Source organism: Sardina pilchardus, chromosome 13, assembly GCF_963854185.1.
Source record: "Sardina pilchardus chromosome 13, fSarPil1.1, whole genome shotgun sequence".
Classification (NCBI taxonomy): Eukaryota; Metazoa; Chordata; class Actinopteri; order Clupeiformes; family Clupeidae; genus Sardina; species Sardina pilchardus.
This window is the reverse complement of record NC_085006.1, coordinates 17,853,817-17,881,178: the sequence shown is the minus strand read 5'-3', so window position 1 is coordinate 17,881,178 and position 27,362 is coordinate 17,853,817. Positions and strand designations below refer to the sequence as shown.

Here is a 27,362-nt window from a genome sequence, read left to right as displayed (position 1 = left end):
ATAGCTACTTCTGACTTATTGTCATAATGAGCACATACACATTTCTTTAAAGAAATTACATTGACTAAATACATGCTTTCAAAAGAAATTTAATTCAAAGAATACAAAATGATGCATTCTGAACATCTTTCAGCGATAGAAGCCTCTCGCAGCTCCATAATCCCCGCCCACCTGTGGGCGAATGACTTTAACGATCTCAATGCGATTGGGATCCCACACACAGTCCTCCTCCAGACCGCTTTTGACCATGCCACAGTTTGGAGGGCACCATGCCGTGTTGTACCCATACAGCTGCCAGGTCATCTGCATGGGGTGGCCTTGGTAGTTGATCGCTATCACTCTCCCGACAGCAACTTTTACCCTCAATACAACCCTCTCATGCTCTGGGAGATCCAGAGGATACCTGCTGGCCTTCTACAGATCCCGGCTCAGGTAGACCCCTGGTCCCAGCATACCTCCACTGGACTGCTTGAAGCCTGTCTTCAGAATGCTGTCTGCAGCCTTTCTTGAAGTGCCATGGTACATGGTGTAGACTCTATTATCAAGGGGTGCAACTAAGCTGTCAAGGCGAGGCTGACCTGGTGGAGGAAAGTCATTCTCTGCCCACATCTTGAACAAATTAATTCATATACAGTAGACATAAAGACATTGATGTAAAAGTAAAAAAATGTCAAACAAAATTAACAAAGAATGAACAAAACATTTAACAAGTTGTCTTAAAAAAAATCATGACAAGGCATATGCCTTCAGCATTATCCTTAGGTCTCTGAAGTCACTGAATACTGTCAGTATGAAAAACCAACTGCCCACGTAACCCATGATGAAATTGTCCCTTCTTATTAGTAAACTTGACAAAATTCATGCAATTTTGATTAGAATTTAAACAGAAAATGCTTGTTTTAGGCTATAGCAAAAGCCTTGTCTATTTTTTCAATTGAACTAGTTGATGATATATATTTTTTTCACTTTAAAGTTACATTCACAGTCTACATCACAGGTCTAACATTTCTTGATAATCTAAGTAAAGATATATTCACCTCTGAAGTGGTATATAGATCTTTGCTTTGGTTGAGTAAAAAATGAATCCAAATGAATGTGTTCTCGTCAGAAAACTACATGAAAACTTGCAAGGGGCATTTTATTGGTTTTAGCGTGCAGGGCAGGCACAGTAGGAGTGTCTTCCTGTGTCGTTTCGGTTTCATTTCATGGTGCAAATAAACCGTTACAGCAAGGTTTTCTCTTTTTTTCACTTATGTTAAGATGTGCCCTCCCTAATATTCTTTATGTTAAGATGTTTTGCAGAAAAATGTCCTTATCTTTGGCAGAACTGCAGAATTCCTCAAAGATTAGATGCTATTTTCTAAATCTAAACACCGTTGTAAACCAAACTGTCTTAACTTTTTCATTTTGACTCTCCACTTTGCCAAGTCGTATAAAACTAATGTTAAAAGTAGGGTATGGGATTCTTTTTTTTGTTTTGGGGGGGGGCATGTTTGCAAAATCACTTGAAATCCAATTCCTAACCCACTTACAGCCACTTAGAAGCACTGAAATCGAAATTGCAGGCGTCAATCATCTGTGGAACGGGCACGGCTCGAAAAACTTCAGCCAATATATTAATTGTAGGAAATAGTTCCACAGTCGCTTTAAAGAATGATGTAACAGTAGCCTAAACTCCTTTAAATCTATAAGTGAAGTTCTTTAGCCTCATTACTCTGATAACATGTGCTGTGTCATATGACTTGAACTACAGTAAATAGTCTAGAAAGTAGACAAAACCTTTCAGTCAGTCATTTAGTAACATTCAGGAGTGCACTGCACATTTCTGTCAGCGAGTCAGTGAATGTCAAGGTTAATCAGTTTTGATAGATAACACAGTGTTCAAATACTGTAACACCTGATAAGGACTGAAACATACAGTAGGCACTATGTTTTCTCTCTGTTTGTGTGTGTGTGTGTGTGTGTGTGTGTGTGTGTGTGTTGTGTCTGGTGCTGTTTTCAGTGTGTTTGTGAGTGTATGAGTATGATATATGATTTGTATATCATAATATTTAATATGAAATGGAGACACTTTGGTAGATTGTAAAGGTTTTTTCTTGAACATGGGAGCTCATGAACATGCCCCCAGAGTAGTAGTGGAGCTGCCTGGTGTAGTACTCTAGCTGTTGGCTGCAGCAACTTGAGCAAGGCAGATCCTACTGACAGTATTCAGTGACCTCAATGGTGAGCAGAGTTCAATCATCTTTCTTGACAAGCAGCCAACACTAGAGGAAATAGACAAAAGGTGCTTTGAAGTCTGACTCTGAAGAAGACGCAGTGCGTCGAAACGTCAGTCTTTTGTGCACCACAATAAAAAAAAGTTATTTAGTAATCTGAGTGCTCCGGTCATCTCTGGGTGAGTCTATTAGAAGTAGCCCAGCCAGCGTTTCTGATCCTGTGGTCCTGGACTGTGAGCACCGACAAGGCTTGAGCGCAAGTGACACCCCTTCTACAAGTGCTTTGAAGTCTTTAGACATTGTCTGATTAATACAACAAAGGTGATTTTAATCGACAAAATTGCCTTATTTATTTGTTTTACCATTCACTTCTTGTAAAGGATAGACACCCATTTTCTAGTTTTAGTCGTCATTAGATGAGCCTCAGATGTGGTGATGGATTTGAGATGTAGGCCTACAAATAGCTTGCTGTAGCACTTTGTATATTCAGAATATTGATGTACACATGCAACTTGTATGCACATATGGGGCCAGTTCTCCAGGGGACAGTGGCTGGACAAAGCAGTTATTTTAACAGACTACTACGCCCATCATGTAAGAGGGAACACTTTCGCAGGTCTTTTATTCCATCTGCCATTAGAATGTATAACATCACTGTCATAAAACTCTGCAATGTTACTGCTTAGTTTTGTCATCACTTCTGGACATCAAAACCAACATGTGCATTTTCCACTGTGCATGCATGTGATAATGAAGTTTTCACCAGCATGTACAGTATGTGAAGGACCACTAGCCTCAACTTATTTGCAAACCCTAAGGCGTGTAGTATCTACAGTATGCCCCTATGGCATGTTGCAATCACTGAGCAATTTTTAGGTGTGCCGGTAAACTGGACATACTGTACTGTCTTCAAATTTATTTTACTTATTGTAGGCCTACTATTGGGCTAGGCTGGGTGAACCCTGCCTGACCTTCCGGCGAATTTGGATTTCGCCCGGCAGCTCAGACTGGAAACCTGCACATCTGTCTCCCCTTCGTCCTGTCCACAACCTTTGGGTCCAATCACAAAATAACTTATCCAAAAGACGCACCGGATCGTTGCCTTCTCATCTCTGCTGGCTAAAAGACCCATCCTATTGCACCGGAGATCAGCGAACCCACCTTCATTTGGACGCTGGGTGACCGATGTTATCATCTTAAATTAGAAAAAAAAATAGATGCTCCCTTGGTGACTCAGACATTTTTAAAAAGTGTGACAGCCCTTTGTAGAACAAATAGAACATAATTTCAGACCTAGCATATAAATGAATTTGCCCTGCATCCCCCTCCCTTACTTCTCTTTTGTTTGTTCTCCTTCGCTATACTTTATTTTACTTCTCCTTTTGTTGTCATTTATTTTATTTTTCTTATATATTTGAATGTATATTGCACATGTCAATATTTCCATTACTTAAATGTTGACTTGGAAACTTGTGCAAAAAAAACAAAAAAAGATTGTTTCCAGTGTGGAAACGGAATCTTGTCATTGTGCCTGTGCAGTTAGCACTAAAAGTTAAAAAATATATCAGCCCTTCAAATACTTAGTGCCTGGATATTTTTTAAAAAGTCCAGGCATCCTCCCAAACATGGAAAAACAACTCTTCAACCCTGTGGAAGAGTGAACAATTTAGGGAATTCCCGGTGGATGAAGTTTCCTGTTTCAGGGGAAAATGAAACTAAGATGGGATGTTGAAAGGGTTTGACAATTTGATTGTGATGAAAGCCCAGGGACATCAACTGCTGTCTACTGCATAGCTTAATAGGCTATAGGTCTACAATGTATGTTGCATTACCTGAACTAGTTACCAAACTATAACCATTTAAATGAAAATACCTCAAACTCACTCTAACTTTGGTGCCTAATACTTCCTCTTCTTTCTTTCGTCTCTCACCCTTAGCTTGCCAAATCAAGTAAGAATTTAAAAATTGCTAATGCTAGCGGCGTATCAACAGGGAAAAAAAATGATTTTTTTTTTTGTAGGGCAGCGGTAAACTCATATCTCTCAGCATCAGTCACTTCGTTCATCTCCATACCCTTCACCTGGCCCAGGTTTGGATGAATGACATCAGTAGTGATGGAGACCAGTGAGACCACTGGGCACGATATCAAATACTGAGGGGCACCATGGCTGTGACAAATAACCTACCTACAGTAATACAGCACCTGTCTGAGCATATCTGTAGGATTGCGAGCGTTATTGTCAGTCATAAAGTGATAAAGAGTGGATGGACATCTCTCACTGAGTACAAATCTGTAGACTCAAACAAGCAGAACTGACTTTTTGTTTATGAATGTTGTGAATGTGATCAATTAAAACTTACATTCCTGAAATATAGGCTACGTTTATAAATTAGGTCTACATATGCTGTTGTACAGTAGCAGGAGATGCTTGCTTTGTACAGTAGCCTACTCATTGCTTAATTGTCACAATACCTGCATGACATCTGTTTTTTGAAGAAATGACACTCACTGAACACAAGCTTTCAAAAATGTATTTATTTTGGGTAAATGACATCAACGATCCCAATTTGATTTGGATCCCACACACAGTCCTCCTCCAGACCACTGGGCACCATGCCACAGTTTGGAGGGCACCAGGCTGTATCGTACCCCTTGTCATGCCAGGTCATCCGCAGGCTGTGTGTTTGACTATCTATTTTTTTAACCCTGCCTACGTTCACTAATACTTTGAAGACGACTCTCTCTGAAGATGACTCGGGCAGCTCCAGAGGATACCGGCTGGCCTTCTGCAGATCCCTGCTCAGGTAGACTCCACGCCCCAGCATACCCCCTCTGGACTGCCTGAAGCCTGTCTGCAGAATGCTGGCACCAGCTTTTTTTGACGTGCCATGGTACATGGTGTAGACTCCATTATCACCTGGTGCAACAAAACTGTCGAGACGAGGCTGACCTGGTGGAAGAAAGTCATTTTCTGCCCACATGTTGACCCTATATGGGGGAAAAGCAGAATTTATTTAGACATATAGTGATCTTGATGTAAAATTTAAATATGAAAACACGTTAAAAGTGCCACAACATGGAATATGCCTTGTAGGCCTATACTCCTTGTGTGAGACATGCAAATTTTGTCTTTCTTCCAAGCAACTCTGCCGGCCTCAGGAATATTACAACAAACAATATAGCCTTGTGATCCAGCTTGGAACCATATACCCTCCTACCGCGCTAGTAGTAACCAATGAGGCAAGCATGGGAATCATAACAAGGGAATCATAATGATAATGTTATTCAATAAACAAACTTGTAATCATAGTTTGACTCGTTTTCTTGCTGGCTCGTGTTAGCTGCATGTCTGCACTAATAATAAAAAAAAAAATGACCCAAATAGGCCTCCTATCCTTGTGAGGCATGTGAAATGTGTCAACACAGCAATTTAGTAATAAATGAATTAAAAGCAGCAACCAGCATCCATGTGCAACTTCAGATATGAGTAGAGATTTAACAAATTAAGAGGATGGGATAAGACAATTGTATGATTCAATGTTAAACTCCCTTTGCTCTTTGATTGGACACACCATGAAAAGCAGTTTCATCTTCAGAAGGGAAGGTTACCTACAGTACATCAGCTTGTGTGTGACGATCTTTCTCTCTAGTTCCTTTTAGTATTTCAGCCAACTGCCCACAATATACCCACAAAAAGATAGTCCCATACTCATCAGTAAACTTTTTTTTTCACTTTTAAAGGTACTTCTCCTGTCCACATGATTACACCATCATAAGTCTCACATTTCTTAAGAATTTAAATAAAGACATATTCACCTTTGAAGTGGTACAAAGATCTTTGCTTTGATTGAGTAAAAATGGATCCAAATGAATCTGTTCTTGTCAGAGTGCTTTCAATTTCATACAAACTTGCAGAGGCCTTTTATCGGTAGAAGGGAGGCACGGTAGGAGTGTCTTTGTGTGGCGCTTTAGTTTCATTTCATGGTGCAACAGTTTTTTTCTTTTTTTTCTTCCTGTATGCAGTGCAGGAAACATTTGTGTGTGTTTACGTATTGAGGGTGTGGTGTCAGTAAGACATTTTAGGAGAGAACTTTCCTAATCCATTTATATTCATTTCAACAGATAAAATGGGTTAAAATCAGCTTCATATTTGTTTTATAATTTGCAGAATTTTAATGCATTGAAATTCAATGCAAAGTGGAGTTGCAAGTCATAAAAGTCCATTTCACCCAAATGAAACACTGTCATCCATATTTTTCAAGAACGTGCTCATTCCACATGGCAGAATAAATGTTACTCTCAGTTAGTCTTCAAGATGACAGTAGAAATAGTATGGGTTAGCTTGTTTTCAAAGTGCCAGGGATACTGTAGTTGTGCTAGTGGTGAGCCATAATATACTGTATGTTAAATTGTTTTCGACTTATTGCTCGTCTGACAGTTCTTTGCATTCCCATACCTGTAAACCTAATGCTTCTCATGTTTCACTCTTGACTTCAAAGCATTCCCTGAGAAAGTTTCTCTTTCATTTTGACTCTTTGTGATTGAAGAATGTATTGTAAATAAATAAATGTTCTTCCTTAAATGCTAGGGGGATGGATGTATTTCACATAGGGTTAACATAGGGGCAGGCAGATTTTTATTTTTAAAGGCCAGCTATTTCATGGATCCAGGATATTATGCATCCTGATAAAGTTCCCTTGGCCGTTGGAATTAAAATAGCGCCACATCATCACATACCCTTCACCACAGCTAGATATTGGCATGGTGCTTTTTCCAGTAGGCCTATTAGCCTGTTTCATTTGCATTGAGCATTTGCATTTGATTCCAGTAGGCTAATAGGCCTACTGGAAAAAAACACCATGCCAATCTCTCAGCTATTTTCATTTGCTGATAACAAGGTTGTGAGTGTCTTATGTTTATGGTCCACCATAGACTTAGAACACCATTTAGCTGGTTATCATAGGCCTACAGCAAATGTTGTTTTTTATACAACATGTACTGTGTGCAGAGGAGAGATTACAGTCAATGTAAAATAGGTGAATGTAAAATAACTCCATTAGAAGGAAATGTTCTGTGATAGCAAGTGCTTATAGCAGTAAAAGGGTTTGATTCGCACATCAGTTTCCAGTGTCTTATATTCTTACTGCTGAATGTTTGGATTATTAGACTGCCTCTTATTCAGCCATATTGCCCATCTGAGTTCCTCACCGTTTAAACACTATACTTTATTGGCAACTTTTGTCTGTGGCATGATGACATTGTTCACCTGGCTTTCCGATTTTTGACCTTGGTTGATTTTTGTCACCTTGCCGACATTTACATTTAAAATATGCTGGTTAAAGGTGTGTCCTATGTATGTGCTTTAGTTTCATTTCAGGGTCCAGGATCGTTTCCTTAGAAAAACCATGATAGAATGCTGATTATCAGGTCCTTGTGATTCATTTGAACATTTACAACAGTGTGCTATCTTCATAATCTACCATTGCGTTAGACTTAGAACTTGACTGGTTATCATACCACTATTAGTGTTTTTATACAACATGGACTGTGTGCAGGGAAGTGATATCAATGAATGTGCTTTTTCATTTTTGACTAGGTGGCGCTATACATTAAATAAGTGGTTATGGGATGGGTTGACATGGTCCTTAGGTTCTCAAAATATTCACAGACAACAGTGTCCGGCCATCTACAGGCCAGTTGGTGTATAGTCAGTAAATGTACACATATATTGTATGGCCCACAAGTTCCACGAGACTTGGCATGCATTCAGAGGGTGTCATAATGGTCATATACACTTCCAATTTGTGCAGTTTTGACCATGTCAGGCAGAGATACCGGCGATTACAGCACCTCAGCATTTTGTTCAGTTATGGGATGGGTTGACATGGCGCCTTAAGACCAGCATGCAAAAAAAGTGGTCCTCCTAGGCCCTATGGTTCTCGAAATATTCACAGAAAACTGTATCCAGTATTGGGTCACCTGCCTTGACCCCTATATTAACTTCAGTCACATCCTATTCTTAATCCATAAGGCATATCATGACATTGGTCCACCCTTTAAAGCTATAACAGTTTCAACTCTTCTGAGAAGGTTTTCCACAAGGTTTGGGAGTGTGTTTATGGGCATTTTTTTTACCATTATTTCAGAAGCGCATTTGTGAAGTCACACACTGATGAGGAGGCTCTAATTCATCCCAAAGGTGTTCTATTGGGTTGAGGTCAGGACTCTGCAGGCCAGTCAAATTCATCCACATCAAACTCCAGGTCTGTATGGACCTTGCTTGGTGCAATATGGTACACAGTCATGTCAACAGGAAGTGGGCATCCCCAAACTGTTCCCACAAAGTTGGGAGCATGGAATTGTCCAAAACCTCTTGGTCAATGCTGAAGCATTCAGAGTTCCTTTCACTGGAACTCGGGGATGGCCCCTTCCTGTTCCACCATGACTGCAGCAGTGCACAAAGTAAGGTCCCTAAATACATGGTTGACAAAGTTTGGTGTGGATCAATTTGAAAATTGGGATTAATTAGAGAGAAGACTGAAAGCCAGTCTCCTCATCCAACATCAGTGTGTGACTTCACAAATGCTCTCATGCTGCCCCCTGGTGTAGAAGAAATGGTATTATGTCTGTAAGAACAGTCCGAATTTCTTCACGCTGACTTTCCTGGTAACTTCACAATGACTTTCTAGATGTTGTTGTTGTTGTTGTTGTTGTTGTTGTTGTTTAAACACTCCTGCTACATACATGTAATTCTTACTCTTACACAATCTTGGTCAGACCCCCAAAACATTTCAGTAGCCAGAAGTAGTGACACTTAAATGTGTGGGCCCTAAGAAAGAATATAGTATTCCACAAATCCCCCCAAACCAAAACACTCCTGTTATTGTAAGCACAGCCTCATTCAACGTGTGAGGGTTTATCAAAGTTTTGCTAAATAGTGAAATTCATAAAAATACAACTTGCAGTCACACCTGATATGGGCTAAAAGATCATGCACAGGTCTATTTTCAGTGTGAATTGTGTGTAGAATATATTTGTGCACATGTCACTTTAAAGAATGACGCCTCGATCCACTACTTCACCTAGCCAAACCCTTTGGTGGATTTATAAAGTGCACATATTGATCATAATTCAGAGTAATTGTTACTTTATTTCCTCTCTGTAAGTTGGTATAAACCGACTTCTGCTCTGACCTGCAATTTGTGTTATTAGTCTTTCATTGGCTCAAAGCACTGTTGTGACATAATGATGATCCTTACTGTCTCATAACATTACATTACATTACATTTGGTTGACGCTATTTAACCAAAGCGACCTACAACATGGCAAAAACTTTTTTAATTTTTTAAGAGCAATTCTAACAACAGATTTACAACAGAAACAACACATTTACAACAGCAAGTGCTTGCACAAGATTGTGAAAGAATATGACCATAAGTGCTTGCACAAGATTGTGAAATTGGAATTTCACATGTATTGGAAACATGTATTACAGCATATAGGATGCAAGGGGAAAATAAAATGATCACATTATAATGGCTTCCTTATATCAAATGGAGCAATGCGGAAACAAACAGAAAACACTTTAACAGGTAATGCAGGATGAGAATTTATTACATGTATAACTTGTGTGAAACATGCTTTTAAAAACACATTTACAGCAATGTTATTGAATGTCAAACTTCTCAATGTTTTTTTTTTTTTTTACAGTGATGGAAGCATGTTGCAGCTTCATTAGACCAAAAGAAAATCCAGATTTGGCGGAATAATATGATGGACTTTGATTCGGCTAGGATCCGACACGCAGTCTTCTTCCAGACTGCTGCGGACCATACATTCTGGAGGACACCAGGCTGTGTCATACCCATTGCTACGCCAGGTCTTCCGCATGGGATGACCTAGGCAGTCGATCTTTATCACCTTGCCAACATTTAATGTCACCTTCAGGACAACCCTCTCATCCAAAGGCAGATTCGGAGGATACCTGCTGGCCTTCTGCAGATCCCGGCTAAGGTAGACTCCTTGCCCCAGCATACCATCAAAGGATACCTCGAAGCCGTTCGCCTTAATGCTGTCTGCATACTGTCTTGATGTGCCGTGGTACATGGTGTAGTAATTATTGTCAAGTGGTTGCTTGTAGCTCTCCAGTTTAGGTACTGCTGATGTATCGAAATCATTTTCTTCCCACAATCTATTACCGGTAGGTCGGGATTTTGGAGAAAACACCCCAAGAACTTTGACTCGTTTGGCATCCCACACGCAGTCCTCCTCCTGATTACTGGGGACCATACCACAGTTTGGAGGGCACCACGCCGTGTCGTACCCTTTGGCACGCCAGGTTTTCTGCAGGGGGTGGCCTTGGTAGTTGATAGCTATCACTTTCCCGACCTCAACCTTTACCTTCAGAATAATCCTGTCATGATCAGACAGTCCCAAAGGGTACTTGATGGCCTTCTGCAGATCCCGGCTAACGTAGACCCCTGGCCCCAGCATACCACCACTGGACGGCCTGAAGCCTGTCTTCAGAATGCCGGCTGCAGCCGCTCTTGAGGTGCCATGGTACATGGTGTAGGCACCTCCATCAGCTGGTGTAGCACTGCTCTCCAGCCTTGGCAGGTGGTCCTCAGGAAAATCATCTTCTTCCCACATCCTAGGAGAAAGGAATTATTCAAACAAAATATAGAGCCATGGATTTTTATGCAACTGCATTGTGCAAATGGCATAACTTTTATATATTTATTCAATTTCTATCGATTATTCTATTAGTAGTTATCTCAAAACATTTGTTTAACTTTTGCATGGATGTTCCACTGGCTCATGATAATTTGTTGGCTCTTTTCTTTCAACCCTCATTGTTTTCATTTTTGCGATAACTCACTTGCACAGCATTGCAGTTTTTTGTATATGTGTGTAGGCCTATATGTATTCAAACATTCTTAAGCATTCCTAAGATATTTCTAGAGGCACTGAAAGTTGAGCTATGGTAGCTCATTGAGCTAATGCTAACTTGGGGACAAATAAAATGACAAGTTTTACACAAAGTCAACTTTTTGAAGAACATTACACTAAAGTGAGATTAATTTTCTTTTCAAAGTATCTGCATTGATTCTGATAATTTCAGAATCGGTAATCCTCTAGGAGCAGAATGAAAGTGCCTATAGGGCTATATGAGTAGGCCTATTATCTATTCATATACTTAGGAAATGACGGTGGTGATGGCGTTCAGTAAAGTAATGAGCTTTTACACTTCAGGAGAGAGAGTGAAGCACTGGTGAATTTGGCATTAACTTACACTCCATTCATTGCCCCTACAAATGTAACATATGACACATTCCTGAAAAAGACTGTATACGTTTATAAATGTAATTCTTCTCATTTTCTGTTTTTGCGAAATTATTTTTCATAATTTTCCTTGTGTAGCCTATTATTTTTTCTTGCCCACATTTGGAAACTGTACTGTCGGTAAATTTCCAGTAATTAGCATTTAATGATCAGTTGTCTAACCGGCTTCACTATAAAGAAAGGTAGACATTAAAAGGATGATCTCAGTTATTTTGGGTTTGCCTTATCCATGACCTCTAAGGTCAACCTTTCTTATGGGAGCTGAAGTGATATCTCTTATCATGATTGTTTTTTTCTTTCATTTCATTAGTTCCATCAAGAATACCTTTTAGAAAGAACGGCAAGACTTGTTGCTCATAGCCTATGCTTGTCTGTTTGTAACTTTTATCCAGCATTGTGAATAAGCTTTGTACTCTGCCGTATGGTTGGCTTGCCTGTGCGTTACTTTTTGCCTCTTTGTGGATTGACTTCATTTTTACCACAGTACCAAATACAGCGCTAAGCTAGTAGCTCACTGCAAAAAATGCCTTGTCTAATAAAATCCAACCAAGTGTTTTAATATTATATCAAGACAAAAAACTAGTTTGTTTTGTTTTCAGTACGAAAACACTTACCTAGTGCTTTCTTTTGGCATAATTTCACTTAATTTAAGAAAAGTTTGTCTTATTTTACGTCAATTCTTCCTGAAAATAAGCAAAATTATCTGCCAGTGCAGTAAGTGAATTTGTCGTAAAACAAGCAAATTTATCTGCCAGTGCAGTAAGTCAATTTATCTCGATAAGACTCCTTAAAATAAGTCAAAGTCTTCTTAAATTAAGTGAAATTATCTTTTGAGAGAGCGCTAGGTAAGTATTTTCATACTTGAAACAATACCAAATAGATTATTTACCATATTATAAGATAATTACACTTGGTTAGATTTCATTTTTTGCACTTCTGACTTATTGTCAGAATGAGCACATACACATTTCTTTAAATAAATTACATTGACTAGATACATGCTTTCAAAAGATATTTAATTCAAAGAATACAAAATGATGCATTCTGAACATCTTTCAGCGTTAGAAGCCTCTCGCAGCTCCATAATTCCCGCCCACCTGTGGGCGAATGACATTAACGATCTCAATGCGATTGGGATCCCACACACAGTCCTCCTCCAGACCACTCTTCACCATGCCACAGTTTGGAGGGCACCATGCCGTGTCGTACCCATGGGCATGCCAGGTCATCTGCATGGGGTGGCCTTGGTAGTTGATCGCTATCACTCTCCCGACAGCAACTTTTACCCTCAATACAACCCTCTCATGCTCAGGGAGATCCAGAGGATACCGGCTGGCCTTCTGCAGATCCCGGCTCAGGTAGACCCCTGGCCCCAGCATACCTCCACTGGACTGCTTGAAACTGTTGGTCTTCAGAATGCTGTCTGCAGCCTTTCTTGAAGTGCCATGGTACATGGTGTAGACTTTATTATCAAGGGGTGCAACTAAGCTGTCAAGGCGAGGCTGACCTGGTGGAGGAAAGTCATTTTCTGCCCACATCTTGACTCAAGCCCTATGGAAAAAATAAATTCATATAGACAAGTAAAGACACTGATGTAAAAGTACAAAATGTGAGACAAAATTAACAAAGAATGAACAAAACGTTTAGCAAGTTGTTTAAAAAAAAATCATGACAAGGAATATGCCTTCAACATTATCCTTAGGTCTCTGAAGTCACTGAATACTGTCAGTATGAAAAACCAACTGCCCACATTACCCATTATGAAATTGTCCCTTATTATTAGTAAACTTGACTAAATTCATGCAATTTTGATTAGAATTTAAATGGAAAATGCTTGTTTTTATAGCAAAAGCCTGGTCTATTTTTTCAATTGAACTAGTTGATAATATATTTGCACTTTAAAGTTATGTTTACAGTCTACATCACAGGTCTAACATTTCTTGATAATCTAAGTAAATATATATTCACTTCTGAAGTGGTATAAAGATCTTTGCTTTGGTTGAGTAAAAATTAATCCAAATGAATGTGTTCTCTTACCAGAGAACACTTTTCACAGCACTACATGAAAACTTGCAAGGGGCATTTTATTGGTTTTAGCATGCAGGCACAGTAGTGTCTTCCTGTCGGTTCCTGTTTCGGTTTCATTTCATGGTGCAAATAAACCGGTACAGCAAGGTTTTCTCTTTTTTTTTCTTAAGTAAATACAGGGATTATGGTCGGCTTCTTGTGTATGAAGTGTAGGGAACATTTGTTGTGTGTGTGGTTGAGGGTGTGGTGTCAGTAAGACTTTTTAGCAGCAATACTATTGCATTCATTTTCCAACAGATATATAGACAAAAATTGATAAAAATAGACTAAAATCAGCTTCACTATTTCCAGTGCATTCAATTAATGACCTTATGTTACTCTCAGTTAGTCCTTAATTGAACAGGCCTCAAGATGACAAGTGACAATTTTGGTTTTGAGAGAGAATGTTTTGTAGGAACGAGGACCAAGGAAGGAAGGGAGGAAAGATAAAAAGACGAATGAGAGAGGCCCATAATCACATTCACAAACTGCTAAAACTTGTCGCCAAACTTTTGAATGCATCAGTTTTCACTAGACACCAAACATCTCATACTAAAATGCTCCAATTTTGAAATGTCAAGGCATCTTCCCAACCATGAAAAGAAAACACCTTGTCCACCCATTGAAGCAGGAATGCACAATTTTAGGGTATTTCCAGAGCACAAACTGAGATTGGGTGTTGTTGGGGTTTGAATATGGTATGCATTTTTATTCAGGTCATGTCTTCAACACTGGCTCCAGGAAATGTTTTAAGATCTTGAAATTACAACTCCAGATCAGAATAAATCAGAATATGAGTTTCGGGATTTGTTACTGTAACTATACACATTTAGAAATACGTATAAGCTGAGTACACAAGGAATGTTTAGGGCAGTGGCAGGAAATGGCTTTGTGTGGTGATATTGAGTTATTCTTCTCCTTTCTATTTCCTTTCATTTATTATTTTATACATTCATTTTTTGTCATATTTGTTTGAATATTCTTTTCATTTTTGGATATTGACCAAATAACCAAATAATAATATTTATTGGATCTACTTGTGCACTTAAAGTCTAAGTCCGGCGAAAATTGAAAAAAATGTGTTTTTCTGAATGAACATACATCAACTAAGCCGTGGAAGAAGTATTTTTCGTTGATCACGCAGTAGAGAGCTAGCACGGGCAAGAGCTACAGCCCAAAATATAGCGATCTTAATGTAAAATTAAAATATCAAAACAAGTTAAAAGTGCCACAACATGGAATATGCCTTGTAGGCCTATACTCTTGATCCTTGTGAGACATCCTTCTTAGCAACTCTGCCGGCCTCAGGAATATTACAACAAGCAATATAGCTTTGTGATCCAGCTTGGAACCATATACTATACCCTCCTACCATGCTAGTAACCAATGAGGCATGCATGGGAATCATAACAAGGGAATCATAATGATAATGTTATTCAATAAACAAACTTGCATTGCATTCATAGTTTGACTTGAAAAAAAAAAGATCTTTCTCTCTAGTTCCTTTTAGTATTTCAGCCAGCTGCCCACAATATACCCACAAAAAGATTCAGTAAACTTTTTTTTCACTTTTAAGTACTGCTGTCCACATTATTTCACCATCATACTGTAGGTCTAACATTTCTTTAGAATTTAAATAAAGACATATTCACCTTTGAAGTGGTACAAAGATCTTTGCTTTGATTGAGTAAAAAATGAATCTAAATGAATCTGTTCTTGTCAGAGTGCTTTAAATTTCATACAAACTTGCAGAGGCTTTTTATCGGTAGAAGGGAGGCACGGTAGGAGTGTCTTTGTGTGGCGCTTTAGTTTCATTTCATGGTGCAATTTTTTTTCTTATGCAAATATGGAGAGTATGGTTGGATTCCTGTGTATGCAGTGCAGGAAACATTTGTGTGTGTTTACGTATTGAGGGTGTGGTGTCAGTAAGACATTTTAGGAGAGAACTCTCCTAATCCAATTATATTCATTTCAACAGATCATTTGTGTAATTTTAGTGCAAAGTGGAGTTGCAAGTCAAAAAAGTCCATTTCACCCAAATGAAACCCTGTCATCCATATGTTTCAAGGAGGTGCTCATTCAACATGGCAGAATTAATGAGGTTATGTTACTCTCAGTTAGTCTTCAAGATGACAATAGAAATAGTATGGGTTAGCTTGGTTTCAAAGTGCCAGGGATACTGTAGCTGTGCTAGTGGTGTGCCACTTCATAATATACTGTATATTGAATTGTTTTCGACTTATTGCTCGTCTGACAGTTCTTTGCATTCCCATACCTGTAAACCTAATGCTTCTCATGTTTCACTCTTGACTTCAAAGCATTCCCTGAGAAAGTTTCTCTTTCATTTTGACTCTCAGCACCACTTTGCCAAGTCGTGTAGAACTGATGTTAAAGAAAGACAAGAAAGACAATCTTGACAATCTGAAACGTCTGGTCAGAGATGTAAAATTTAAAGACATTAGAAAATCTCTACTTTGTGGATGAATGAAACAGATCTTTCCAAAAGACACAGATGTGGTTATCGTAGAGATCAAACATGCTTATATAAAATGACCTGGGTGTACCTGGGCAGGGTAAAGGTGTGTCCTATGGTGTGCTTTAGTTCCATTTCAGGATCATAAGAGGAAATGAGATCCACACACCAGATAGCTTATGTAAGTCTTATGTAAGTATATATACAGTATTGGGAGCTATCTGGTGTGGTGATATCTTTTCCTCTTGTGATTCTAACGTGTGGGAGGCCTTACACGTCTACTTTAGGTTCCAGGATCATTTGCTTAGAGAGATTATGTAAAACGCTGATAATAAGGTTCTTGTGAGTTTCTTATGTATATGGACCATAGACTTGGAACACCATTTAGCTGGTTATCATACATCTACAGGCCAGTTGGTGTATGGTCAATAAATGTACACATAAATTCATGTATTGTATGGCCATCAAGTTCCACAAGACTTGGCATGCATTCAGAGGGTGTCATAATGATCACCTCCAATTCGTGCAGTTTTGACCATGTCAGGCAGAGATACCAGCGATTACGGCACCTCTTTTTTGCTTGTATAACTAGGTGGCGCTATACATGAAATGAGTGGTTATGGGATGGGTTGACATGGCCCCTTAAGACCAACATGCAAAAAAGTGGTCCTCCTAGGCCCTACGGTTCTTGAGATATTCGCAAAAAACTGTACCCAGTATTGGGTCACCTGCCTTGTCCCCCATATGAACTTCTGTCACATCCTATTCTTTACCCGTAAGACATAATATTACATCGGTCCACCCTTTGCAGCTATAACAGCTTCAACTCTTCTGAGAAGGTTTTCTACAAGGTTTGGGAGTGTGTTTATGGGCATTTTTGACCATTCTTTCAGAAGCGCATTTGTGAAGTCACACACTGATGTTGGGTGAGGAGACTGGCTCTCAGTCTCCACTTTAAATCATCCCAAAGGTGTTCTATTGGCTTGAGGTCAGGACTCTGTGGAGGCCAGTCAAGTGCATCCACGCCAGGTGTTTTGGGGCAGGATGAAGGTGTGTCCTATATGGTGCGCTTTAGTTTCATTTCAGGTTCCAGGATCGTTTCCTTAGAAAGACTATCATAACATGCTGATATGTTCCCTTGAACATTTACAACAGTAAAGCAAATAGCAAATAGACCCATCTGATCCAACCTTTGTGTCTTATGGAGCCCTTTTCATGAAGTAATGCATGTTGACTGCAACCTCTCAAATTGATTCACCTTATTCATGGGGTGGCCATTGTTAACCAGAACGAGGCTACACAGTGTGTATGCATGTAGGAAACATTTGTGTTTACGTGTTAAGGGCGTGGTGTCAATGAGTCTTGGAGAGGACTTTAGTTGTATTCATTTCAACAGATTTATAGATAAATGGATTCAAATCTGCGTCACTGTTTTGATGAATTTGAATGCATTCAGATTGCATTTTAATTATGAGAAGTGGATTTGCAAGACATGGTAAGAGATTAAACCTTCATTCTGTAAGGGATAATGTTTTGTCCACCGGTAATTATCGTAAAGAAAGTCCCGGCAGGATGAACAGAACCCCGACGCGGAGAGGAGGAAAATAAGTAAACTATTCCAAGAGGCCTTTGAAATAGGCTATAAACTACTGTGGCTTGTAAATGGCCCTCACACTGCTCCCTCTGGTGTAGAAGAAATGGGATTGGTTTTGCGTTTGTACCAACAGTCAGAATTTCTTCTCAATGACTTTCCTGGTCACTGCACAATGATGTTCTAAATGGGTTTGTTGTTGTTGTTGTTGTTGTTGTTGTTGTTTGGACACTCTTATTAAGACTCATCACTCTGATAGCATGTGTGCTGTCATATGCCTTGAACTACAGTAGCTGGTTTAGAAAGTAGGCCAAACTATTCAGTGCTTCATTTAGCAACATTCAAGTAAAATCACTGCATACAGTATTTATGTCCAGTCATTGACTGTAAAGGCTAATCAGTTTTGATTATGAGAATACCTGATATGGACCAAAAGGTTAGGTGCTGTGTAGTGTGTGTGTGTGTGTGTGTGTGTGTGTGTGTGTGTACATGTTAATAATAATATTTTACTTTATCTTATCTAAACTTTTAGTGGAAAAGGAGGCATTTCCGTAGATTGTAATTTCTAAACGTCACATATTGATTACAATTCAGCTTAATTGCTAATTTGTTTACTCACTAGTTGGTATAAACCAAAGATCATAGAGCGCTCAGCTCTAGAATCTTTGGTATAAACTGACTTCTGCTCTGACTTGCAATATATGCTGTTAGTCTTTCATTGGCTCAAAATGTATTGCTTACATCTAATGACCTCAAGAATATAACCATCAGTGCTGGCACAGTATTGTAGAAGTTCAAATGTATTGGATGCATACTGTATATCACTGTATCTATAATAAAATGATAGTATTTTAATATACATCACATGGAGCAATGTGGTAACAAACAAACAAACACAACAAACAAAAAAAACAGGTAATGCAGGATGAGAATTTATGTATAACTTGTGTGAAACATGCTTTTCAAAACATTTACAGCAATGTTATGATGTCAAACTTCTCAATGTTATTTTTTCAGTGATTGAAGCATGATGGCGCTGCTTCACAAGCTTTAAAGATCCAGCTGAGGCTGAATAACACGACGGACTTTGATTTTCTTGGGATCCCACACACAGTCTTCTTCCAGACCACTGGGGACCATACCACAATCTGGAGGACACCAGGCTGTGTCATACCCCTCTTTATGCCAGGTCTTCTGCATGGGATGGTTTTGGCAGTCGATCCTTTTCACCTTGCCTACATTTACTGTCACCTTTAGGACAGCGCATTCACCCACAGGCTTATTCAAAGGATAGCGGCTGGCCTTCCGCAGATCACGGCTAAGGTAGACCCCCTGCCCCAGCATACCATCACTGGATGGCTTGAAGCCTGTTTTCAGAATGCTGTCTGCATTCTCTTTTGATGTGCCGTGGTACATGGTGTAGTATCGGCCGTCACCTGGTTGCTTGTAGCTCTCCAGTTTAGGCTCTGCTGATGTATCGAAATCTTCTTCTGCCCACAATTTGGGGGATTTTAAAGACAAAATCCCAAGCACTTTGACACGTTTGGCATCCCACACACAGTCCTCCTCCTGACCACTCCTCACCATGCCACAGTTTGGAGGGCACCACGCCGTGTCATATCCATGGGTACGCCAGGTCTTCTGCATGGGGTGGCCTTGGTAGTTGATTGCTATCACTTTCCCGACCTCAACCCTCACCTTCAAAACAACCCTCTCATGATCAGACAGTCCCAAAGGGTACTTGATGGCCTTCTGCAGATCCCGGCTAACGTAGACCCCTGGCCCCAGCATACCACCACTGGACGGCCTGAAGCCTGTCTTCAGAATGCCGGCTGCAGCCGCTCTTGAGGTGCCATGGTACATGGTGTAGACACCTCCATCAGCTGGTGTAGCACTGCTCTCCAGCCTTGGCAGGTGGTCCTCAGAAAAATCATCTTCTTCCCACATCCTAGGAATTAAGTATAAGTATATATATATTTTTGATCCTGTGAGGACGCTGCATTTATCCCAATTCGTGAATTAGTGAACACACATCACGCAGTGAATACACAGTGAGGTGAAAGCACACACCAGAGCAGTGAACCCAGAGCAGTGAACTGCCTGCCCAACAGCGGCAAGCGGGGAGCAGGGAGTGCCTTGCTCAAGGGCACTTCAGCCGTGGACTAGTCGGGGATCGAACCGGCAACCCTCCGGTTGCAAGTTTGAAGCCTTAACCAGTAGGCCACGGCTGCTTAAGAAGTGTGAGTTTTTATGAAAGTGCATTGCGCAAATGACATAACTCTTATTGATATTTATTTAATTTCTATCAATTATTCTATTAGTAGTTGTCTCAAAACATTTGTTCAGCTTTTACATGGATGTTCAACTGGCTCTTGATCATTTGTTGTATCTTTCCTTTCAACCCTTATTGTTTTAATTTTTGCGATGACTCACTCGCCAGCATTAATACTCTACATACAGTACATGCTCATAAATACAGTGCAACCTGTCCTCTAGCAACCCTAAGGTGAATGAATGCTTACCTCTTTTGCCGTGTAAAAGTCTACTTTGTGGTTGAATGAAACAGATCTTGGTTGTTATCGTACAGTTCAAACGTGCTTACGGTATATATAATCGGCTGGGTGTACAGGAGCAGGACAAAGGTGTGTCCTAAGGTGTGCTTAAGTTTCATTTCAGGTTCCAGGATCCTTAGAGGAAATGAGATCCACACACCAGATAGCTTATGTAAGTTTGCGGAAGAGCCACAAGCTCCAATAAAATAATAATAGAAAAAAGATTATTAATGGGAGCTCTCTGGTGTGCTGATATCTTTTCCTCTTGTGATACTTCCGTGTGGGAGGCCTTACACTTCTACTTTAGGTTCCAGGATCATTTGCTTAGAGACTATGATAACATTCTGATAATAAGATTCTTGTGAGTTTCTTATGTTTATGGTCCACCAGTTAGACTTAGACCGTCTATGTTGTTATCTGCAAATGGTGTTTTTTTTATACAACATGGACTGTGTGCAAGGGAGAAATATCAGTAAATGTAAGATATACTGTAGGTGAATGAAAAACAACTCCATTACAAGGAAATGTTCTGTGAATCCTACTTTAGTACAAATGATTATAGTAATAAAAGGGTTTGAAGTACACACGTTCCTAGTGTTTTATATATTCATACTACTGCATGTTTGGATGATTAGACTGTCTCTTCCCATATGCTAGAGATCATAGGAATGATTCAAACAAAATATAGAGGCACAGGTTTTCATGCAACTGCACTGCGCATAATTAGAATTCTCCTTTCAACCTTTATTGCTTTCATTTTTGCACAACATACTCATACATATGTACATATACAGTACATACATACAGTACATGCTAATAAATACAGTGCAACCTGTCCTTTACCAATGAATGCTTACCTGCAGTACTTTGTCTACTTTCGAAACATAAAATATATGAAACATATTTTTACCAAAGAGACAGATGTCAAATATGCAAAATTGGCTGGGTGTACCAGGGCTGGTTAAAGGTATGTCATAGTGTGCTTTAGTTTCATTTCAGGTTCCAGGATTGTTTCCTTGGAAAGACTATCATAACCATGCTGACAATATATTCCCTTGAACATACAACAGTTTGTTATCTTTATAGCCGTTGTATTAGACTTAGAACACCATTTAACTGGTTATCACACACCAAATGGTTTTAATATTCAACATGGACTGTGTGTAGTCCAGGGAAGTGATATCAGTGACTGTAAAATAGGTCAATATAAAATAACTCCATTTGAAGAAGACACTCAGCCTGACCAGCTAGACCCACATCAAGATGTAGGGTCTGGGAACTCACCTATCCATGTGAAAAATTGCCATAGTTCTCCATTAAATGTAATTTTTGAGGAGCCACATCCCCACACCTCGCCTTGGCCTAAAGCAAGATTTAAATCAAGGATGTTCCCTTGCTTCAGCAGAGATGTTGGTGAAGCCTCTTGGTGAAACCATGCTATGTCTCTCCCTTGGTGTATCACTGTAACAAGAATAAAGCCAGTTTCCTGATTTTGCAGCCTCCTGACCGAGTTTCCAGATCAGTTTGGTACTAAAAAAATGACCAACATTAGTCTGTCAAATAAATGAAGTCAATATTACCAGAAAGTAAAATTGAAATCCCTCATTACAGTGTTTGAATGTGCTTACCTATTCTCCACCACTGGTCCTGTGTCATGTTGTAGTTTCCTCCGCTGTGCATCGGGGGCCGGTTCACCCTGTCGGGACCTATTTCCCGATAAGGCCCGGCGTTCTAGACATCATTCATTATTTCAGGGTCCAGGAGAGATTATTATAACATTCTGATTGTCAGATTCTTGTCTAGACAAGATTCTACCATAATATCCACACACCAGAACGCAAGCATTTTAACAAACATTTTAATTGGCTAAATATATATTCATCAACGTAATGGTAATATTCAGATTCTATCTGTGTCAGGAGGCTGGGGCTGGTTGACAGAGCCCTGCATGGTCTGCCTGTGTGCCACCCTGGTGGCCATTTTGTGAATTGTTCTGTGTTTCCCCAGGTGCGCTGTGTTACTGTCTGCCATGTGCCTTGCTCCTCGTCCGTCCCAAGTATCTGGCAAGAAATAAAACTCAAATGAGCTCATCGATGATGAGTTTGTTCTGGGCAATACATTAAGTTAAAATCCATTGTTTACAGTTGAATAACAGTTAAATAACAGTTAAGATGTGGATGCAAATGTATACTTTTTTGAGTGTTATATGTTGTGTAAAAGTTATGCATTCTGGTATTTCATTTATCAGCTCCTTGCTAGGCTTAAATAAGTTATGAGGGGAACATGTTCTTTGGTGAGAAACAACACACACATACCTGTTTTATGTTTGTTTCAATATTATTATCACTATTATTATTATCATTATTTGATGTGAGCTACTGTAAGGTGTCACATGTGCCTAAAAGAGATTGAAAGACTTGCACTTTTTGTTTGCAGTTTTGTGTTATACAATATTGCAATACTACATTTTCAGAAATATCAGGGTTTTTTTTGTATTCTTCAACACTGATGTGGCCCTCCAATCAGATGACGTTGGCAGCAGTGGCCCCATTTGAGTTTGACACCCCCGCCTTAAATGGTCTTCACTTCCTGTCTCCTTAGTCTTGTCTTGTCTTGATCATGATATCAGTATAAAACTAGAAATGCAATTCCAAGGAATTACCAGTGCATGAAAATGAAAAAATGTATAGATAGATGATGTAGATATGGCTACTAGGGTGTAACTAGGGTAAAGATGGTGATTGTATAGTTTACAGAGAGTTGATGTGTGAAGGTAGACAGTTTAAAGCTTAAACATTCCAGTTGTAACTTAACTAATGATTTCTAAAAGGTATGTTAAAATGTTAACTATGCTAACAATGATAACCAGGTTGATTGGTTTACTTAGCTAATGATTTCTAACAGTTATGGTAAAAATGCTAACAATGCTAACTATGTTAACAATGCTAACCAGATTGATCAGCTAACTTAACTAATGATTTCTAACAGAAATGTTCAAAATGCTAACTATGCTAACAATGCTAACTATGCTAACAATGCTAACCAGGTTGATTAGCTAACTTAGCTAATCATTTTTAGCAGTTATGCTAAAAATGTTAACTATGCTAACAATGCTAACTATGCTAACCATGCTAACTAGCTAACTTGCTACTGAGGACTTTTATTTTGAAACATTTGTTAATAGGGTATCCATGGCTGCCACTATCAGGAATAAAGAAGTTACTGTAGTAAAATCATGTTGGTTGCTATGGAAACGGTCATAAACGCTTAATTTTAATGGTTGCTATGTTGGTTGCTAGGTACATGGAGGTCTCATGTAGTTGACTGGAGGCATAGTTGATGATAACTGACAGTGGGAATGGTTGAACAGTTAAATAGATTAGTAGTTTCAATGGTTAAATGATTTAATAGTGTATTATTGCAGTGAGGACTTTTATTTTGAAACAGTTGTGGACAGAGGAAACAGTTTAACAGGTATATGTAGTCTTCACAGAGAATGTATGCTTAAAGCCTGAGAGAGAGAGAGAGCTGCTGCAGCTGGCCTGGCCACCTGGCAGAAGATTCTAATTGCCCTATTATGATGTCATAATCACAATGTTAAGTCTATGGGGAAATTTTAATAGTTTTTAATTTATAGTTTAAAAAGTATAAAAGTTACAAAGTTGAAAAATAAATAGCACGGGTGTCCTAAGCAAGACCTACGTTACAAAGTTTGAATGAAGTTTCTACGTTAAACGGTTGAAGCTGCATTAAATGCGTTAGAAGAAGAACTAGAAATGCAATTCCAAGGAATTACCAGTGCATGAAAATGCAAAAATAGATAGATAATGTAGATATGGTTACTAAGGTGTAGCTAGGATAAACATGGTGGTTGCATAGTTTACAGAGAGTTGATAGTGTGAAGGTAGACAGTTTAAAGATGAAACATTCCAGTTCTAACTTAACTAATGATTTTTATTCATGTTAAAATGTTGATTAGCTAACTTAGCTAATGATTTCTAGCAGTTACGCTAAAAATGCTAATTATGCTAGCAATGCTAACTTTACTAACAATGCTAACCAGGTTGAATCGCTAACTTAACCGATGATTTCTAGCAGTAATGCTAAAAATGCTAACTATGCTAACAATGCTAGATTTGCTAACAATGCTAACCAGGTTGATTAGCTAACTTAGTTGATGATTTTTTGCAGTTATGTTAAAAATGCTAACTATGCTAACAATGCTAACTATGCTAACCATGCTAACTAGCTAACTTGCTAGTGAGGACTTTTATTTTGAAACATTTGTTGTTAGGGTATCCATGGTGGCCACTATCAGGAAACAAGAAGTTACTGCAGTATAATCATGTTGGTTGCTATGGAAATGGTCATAAACACTTAATTTTAATGGTTGCTATGTTGGTTGCTAGGTACATGGAGGTTTCATGTAGTTGACTGGAGGCATAGTGGATGATAACTGACAGTTGGAATGGTTGAACAGTTCAATAGTTGAGTAGTTTCAATGGTTAAATGATTTAATAGTGTATTATTGCAGTGAGGACTTTTATTTTGAAACAGTTGTGGACAGAGGAAACAGTTTAACAGGATATGTGTAGTCTTCAGAGAGATTGTATGCTTAAAACCTGAGAGAAACTGACAGTTGGTGCCCAGGTGGCCGGCCACCTGGCGTAAGATTCTAATTGCTGCCGTGATGTCATAATGAGCAATGTTAAGTCTATGGGGGGAATTGTAATAGTTTTTAACTAATAGTTTAAAAAGTATAAAAGTTACAAAGTTGAAAAATACAAAGCACACATGGCATAAGCAAGACCTACGTAACACAGTTTGAATGAAGTTTCTACGTTAAACGGTTCAAGCTGAATTGCGTGCGTTAGAAGAAGAATAATAAAAAGTTGAAGTTGAAGAAGCCTAGGAAGAACAGTACAGTGCATTTTCATGCACTGTAATAATAAGAAGAAGAAGCCTAGGAAGAACAGTACAGTGCATTTTCATGCACTGTAATGACATATTAATATGCTAGAGGACTGCATCACCACCTATATAGAAGGTAAGAAAATGATTGGAGTGCTATCTCAGCAATAGGTCAAATGTCAACATACAATGTAATCTCACTTTGTTTTGGCAATCCACTGCCAACTGTTTCTAAACGAAAAAATAAGTTTTCTTCCGTCATTGGTGAGAAAATGCAACAGTAAGCTATTACCCCATTCACTCACAGCAACTTTCTGAACTTACTACCAAAACCTAATTTTCACACAGAAAATATTGAAGATGGCAACTGTGAGACATAACTAAGCACATAAACATTTGTTTGACTACCTCTGCCTCAAGCGAGGTTCACACTGTTCTACCTCTGGGCCAAGGGGGGTAGATTGTTTCTCTATGGTAACAATGTTTTTGGGTAATACATCTTAATCCATTGGAAAGCCTGTTTAGTTCCCTTTCAAATTATGCCCCATTTGTAAGGAACATGCATTTGTGGGATAAGCAGCAGCTCAGAAATTGTGGCATGGCCTTACTACTGTACAGCTACAGTCAGTAAGTGTGTAGTGTCAAAAGTCACTATAACTACACAACAAAGTGGAGACAATCCAAACCAATCAGTGGCAAAGACAAAAACTCAAAATACAAACTCTTTTGCTTAAATACATTTCTTGAGCTCCTCCTTTCGTCGTCGCCTCACATGGGCCCTCTCTCCAGTCATATCTTGTCTCATGAGGCGCTGGCATTACATTAAAGGAAATAGCTCAAGAGAAGACCTTGTCAACAAAGATTGATCGCCGCCATCATGTGGAGTCCCAAAAGGTTGTGCATGCACATGATTGACGAAAGGTTTTGGGGATTGGCTTGATCAAAGGCTTTGGGTGGTGATGATGATTAAAATAAATGGGTAAGCTTAACACTTTATAATAAGGTGCCATAATAAATAGCAAACTAGTCATTACCTAACCCTTTGATATTTGTAAATTGTTACTAAAATATCTATTTGCCATAAGTTAATCGTTTTTTCATCATTAATTAAATATTAGCTGTTTGCATAAAATATGTATGCTAATGTTTTCAGAAACAGGAAGCAATATTAACTAATGTTGTATTAACATTTGTTAATAGTTAATGGTGACATAGAATGGAAATTATTTTTTTCTTGGTTTTCATGAATTATGAGAGGTTGTGCAGAAACAAAGAGCTATCATGAACATGAGGCATGGTTGTGCCCTCCTTTATATGAAAATCTTGAACTTAGAAATAGACACTAAAAAATGGGCAAATTAGAAAAGAGCCTGCTTGTGATGTCAGACATCGCAAAGCCATTGAAGTTCAATTGGGGTTGCCAAAGAGGGCGCCATTTAGTCAAACAGACCATTTCAATAGCCAGCCTAAATATATGGTTTTAATAAGTCTTGTAAAATTGCAATTGAGTTTTTTTTTTTTTTTAAATCAAAGTTGAATATATACTATTTTGACATCAGAGAATACAGTGCAATACTCAATTCATCCATTCTATGTCCTCTTAACTAAAATACTTAGCTGAGAAAATGTAACCTGTTTACACTATTGTCTTGACAACTTCACATAAGCCAAGAAAGAAATGCAAGGTGTTTGGCATGATATTGTCACGACAACTTGACATATAACTGTGTTTGGCCTGACTTATCTTCTGGGTTTATGAATTGATGAGCCTGAACAATAGGCTGTCATGACACCATTATAAATTGGTCATGAGTACTTTTCCTGACCTCAAGTGGTGCAGTTTTGGCTTGTCATCAAGCTGTCACAAAGAACTACTACACACCAATATAGTTCCCTGCAGTGTCATGAATACTTACCTTTGACCTAAAGTACAGTGAACCATCTGAGATATTTCCTGAACATGTCATCATGTAGGTCCTATTTTACATTTCTGTAACATAAGAGTCTAAAATCAACTATAATAACAACAAACACCATATACTCAGTCATGACTTAAAGGAGTTTATTACAGCAATGAATTCTGCAAACCAGAATTATTACCACCACGTCCGGATGCGAGTGTGGCTATGCAACGGGATTGATGGGATTGAAAAGAGTGAAACAAAACATGTGTTACTGGCTTGTCAGCCTTCTTTATTCTACACGTAAA

The 27,362-nt window shown here is 38.9% G+C and overlaps 1 protein-coding gene and 1 pseudogene across 1 annotated transcript in view; both read right to left on the bottom strand.

The window, feature by feature from the left end:
- Positions 1-124: 124 nt before the first annotated feature.
- LOC134099434 (uncharacterized) lies at positions 125-6,168 on the bottom strand (annotated as a pseudogene).
- A 3,783-nt stretch (positions 6,169-9,951) lies between these two features.
- The window catches only part of LOC134099153 (uncharacterized), a 53,623-nt gene continuing 36,212 nt past the window's right edge, over positions 9,952-27,362 (bottom strand). The window contains exons 4-6 of the mRNA XM_062551945.1: positions 18,744-19,627; positions 12,653-13,103; positions 9,952-10,856 (exon numbers count right to left, since the gene is read on the bottom strand). Coding sequence (XP_062407929.1) covers positions 9,952-10,856; positions 12,653-13,103; positions 18,744-19,627 — 2,240 coding nt within the window. The remainder of the gene's footprint in view (positions 10,857-12,652; positions 13,104-18,743; positions 19,628-27,362) is intronic.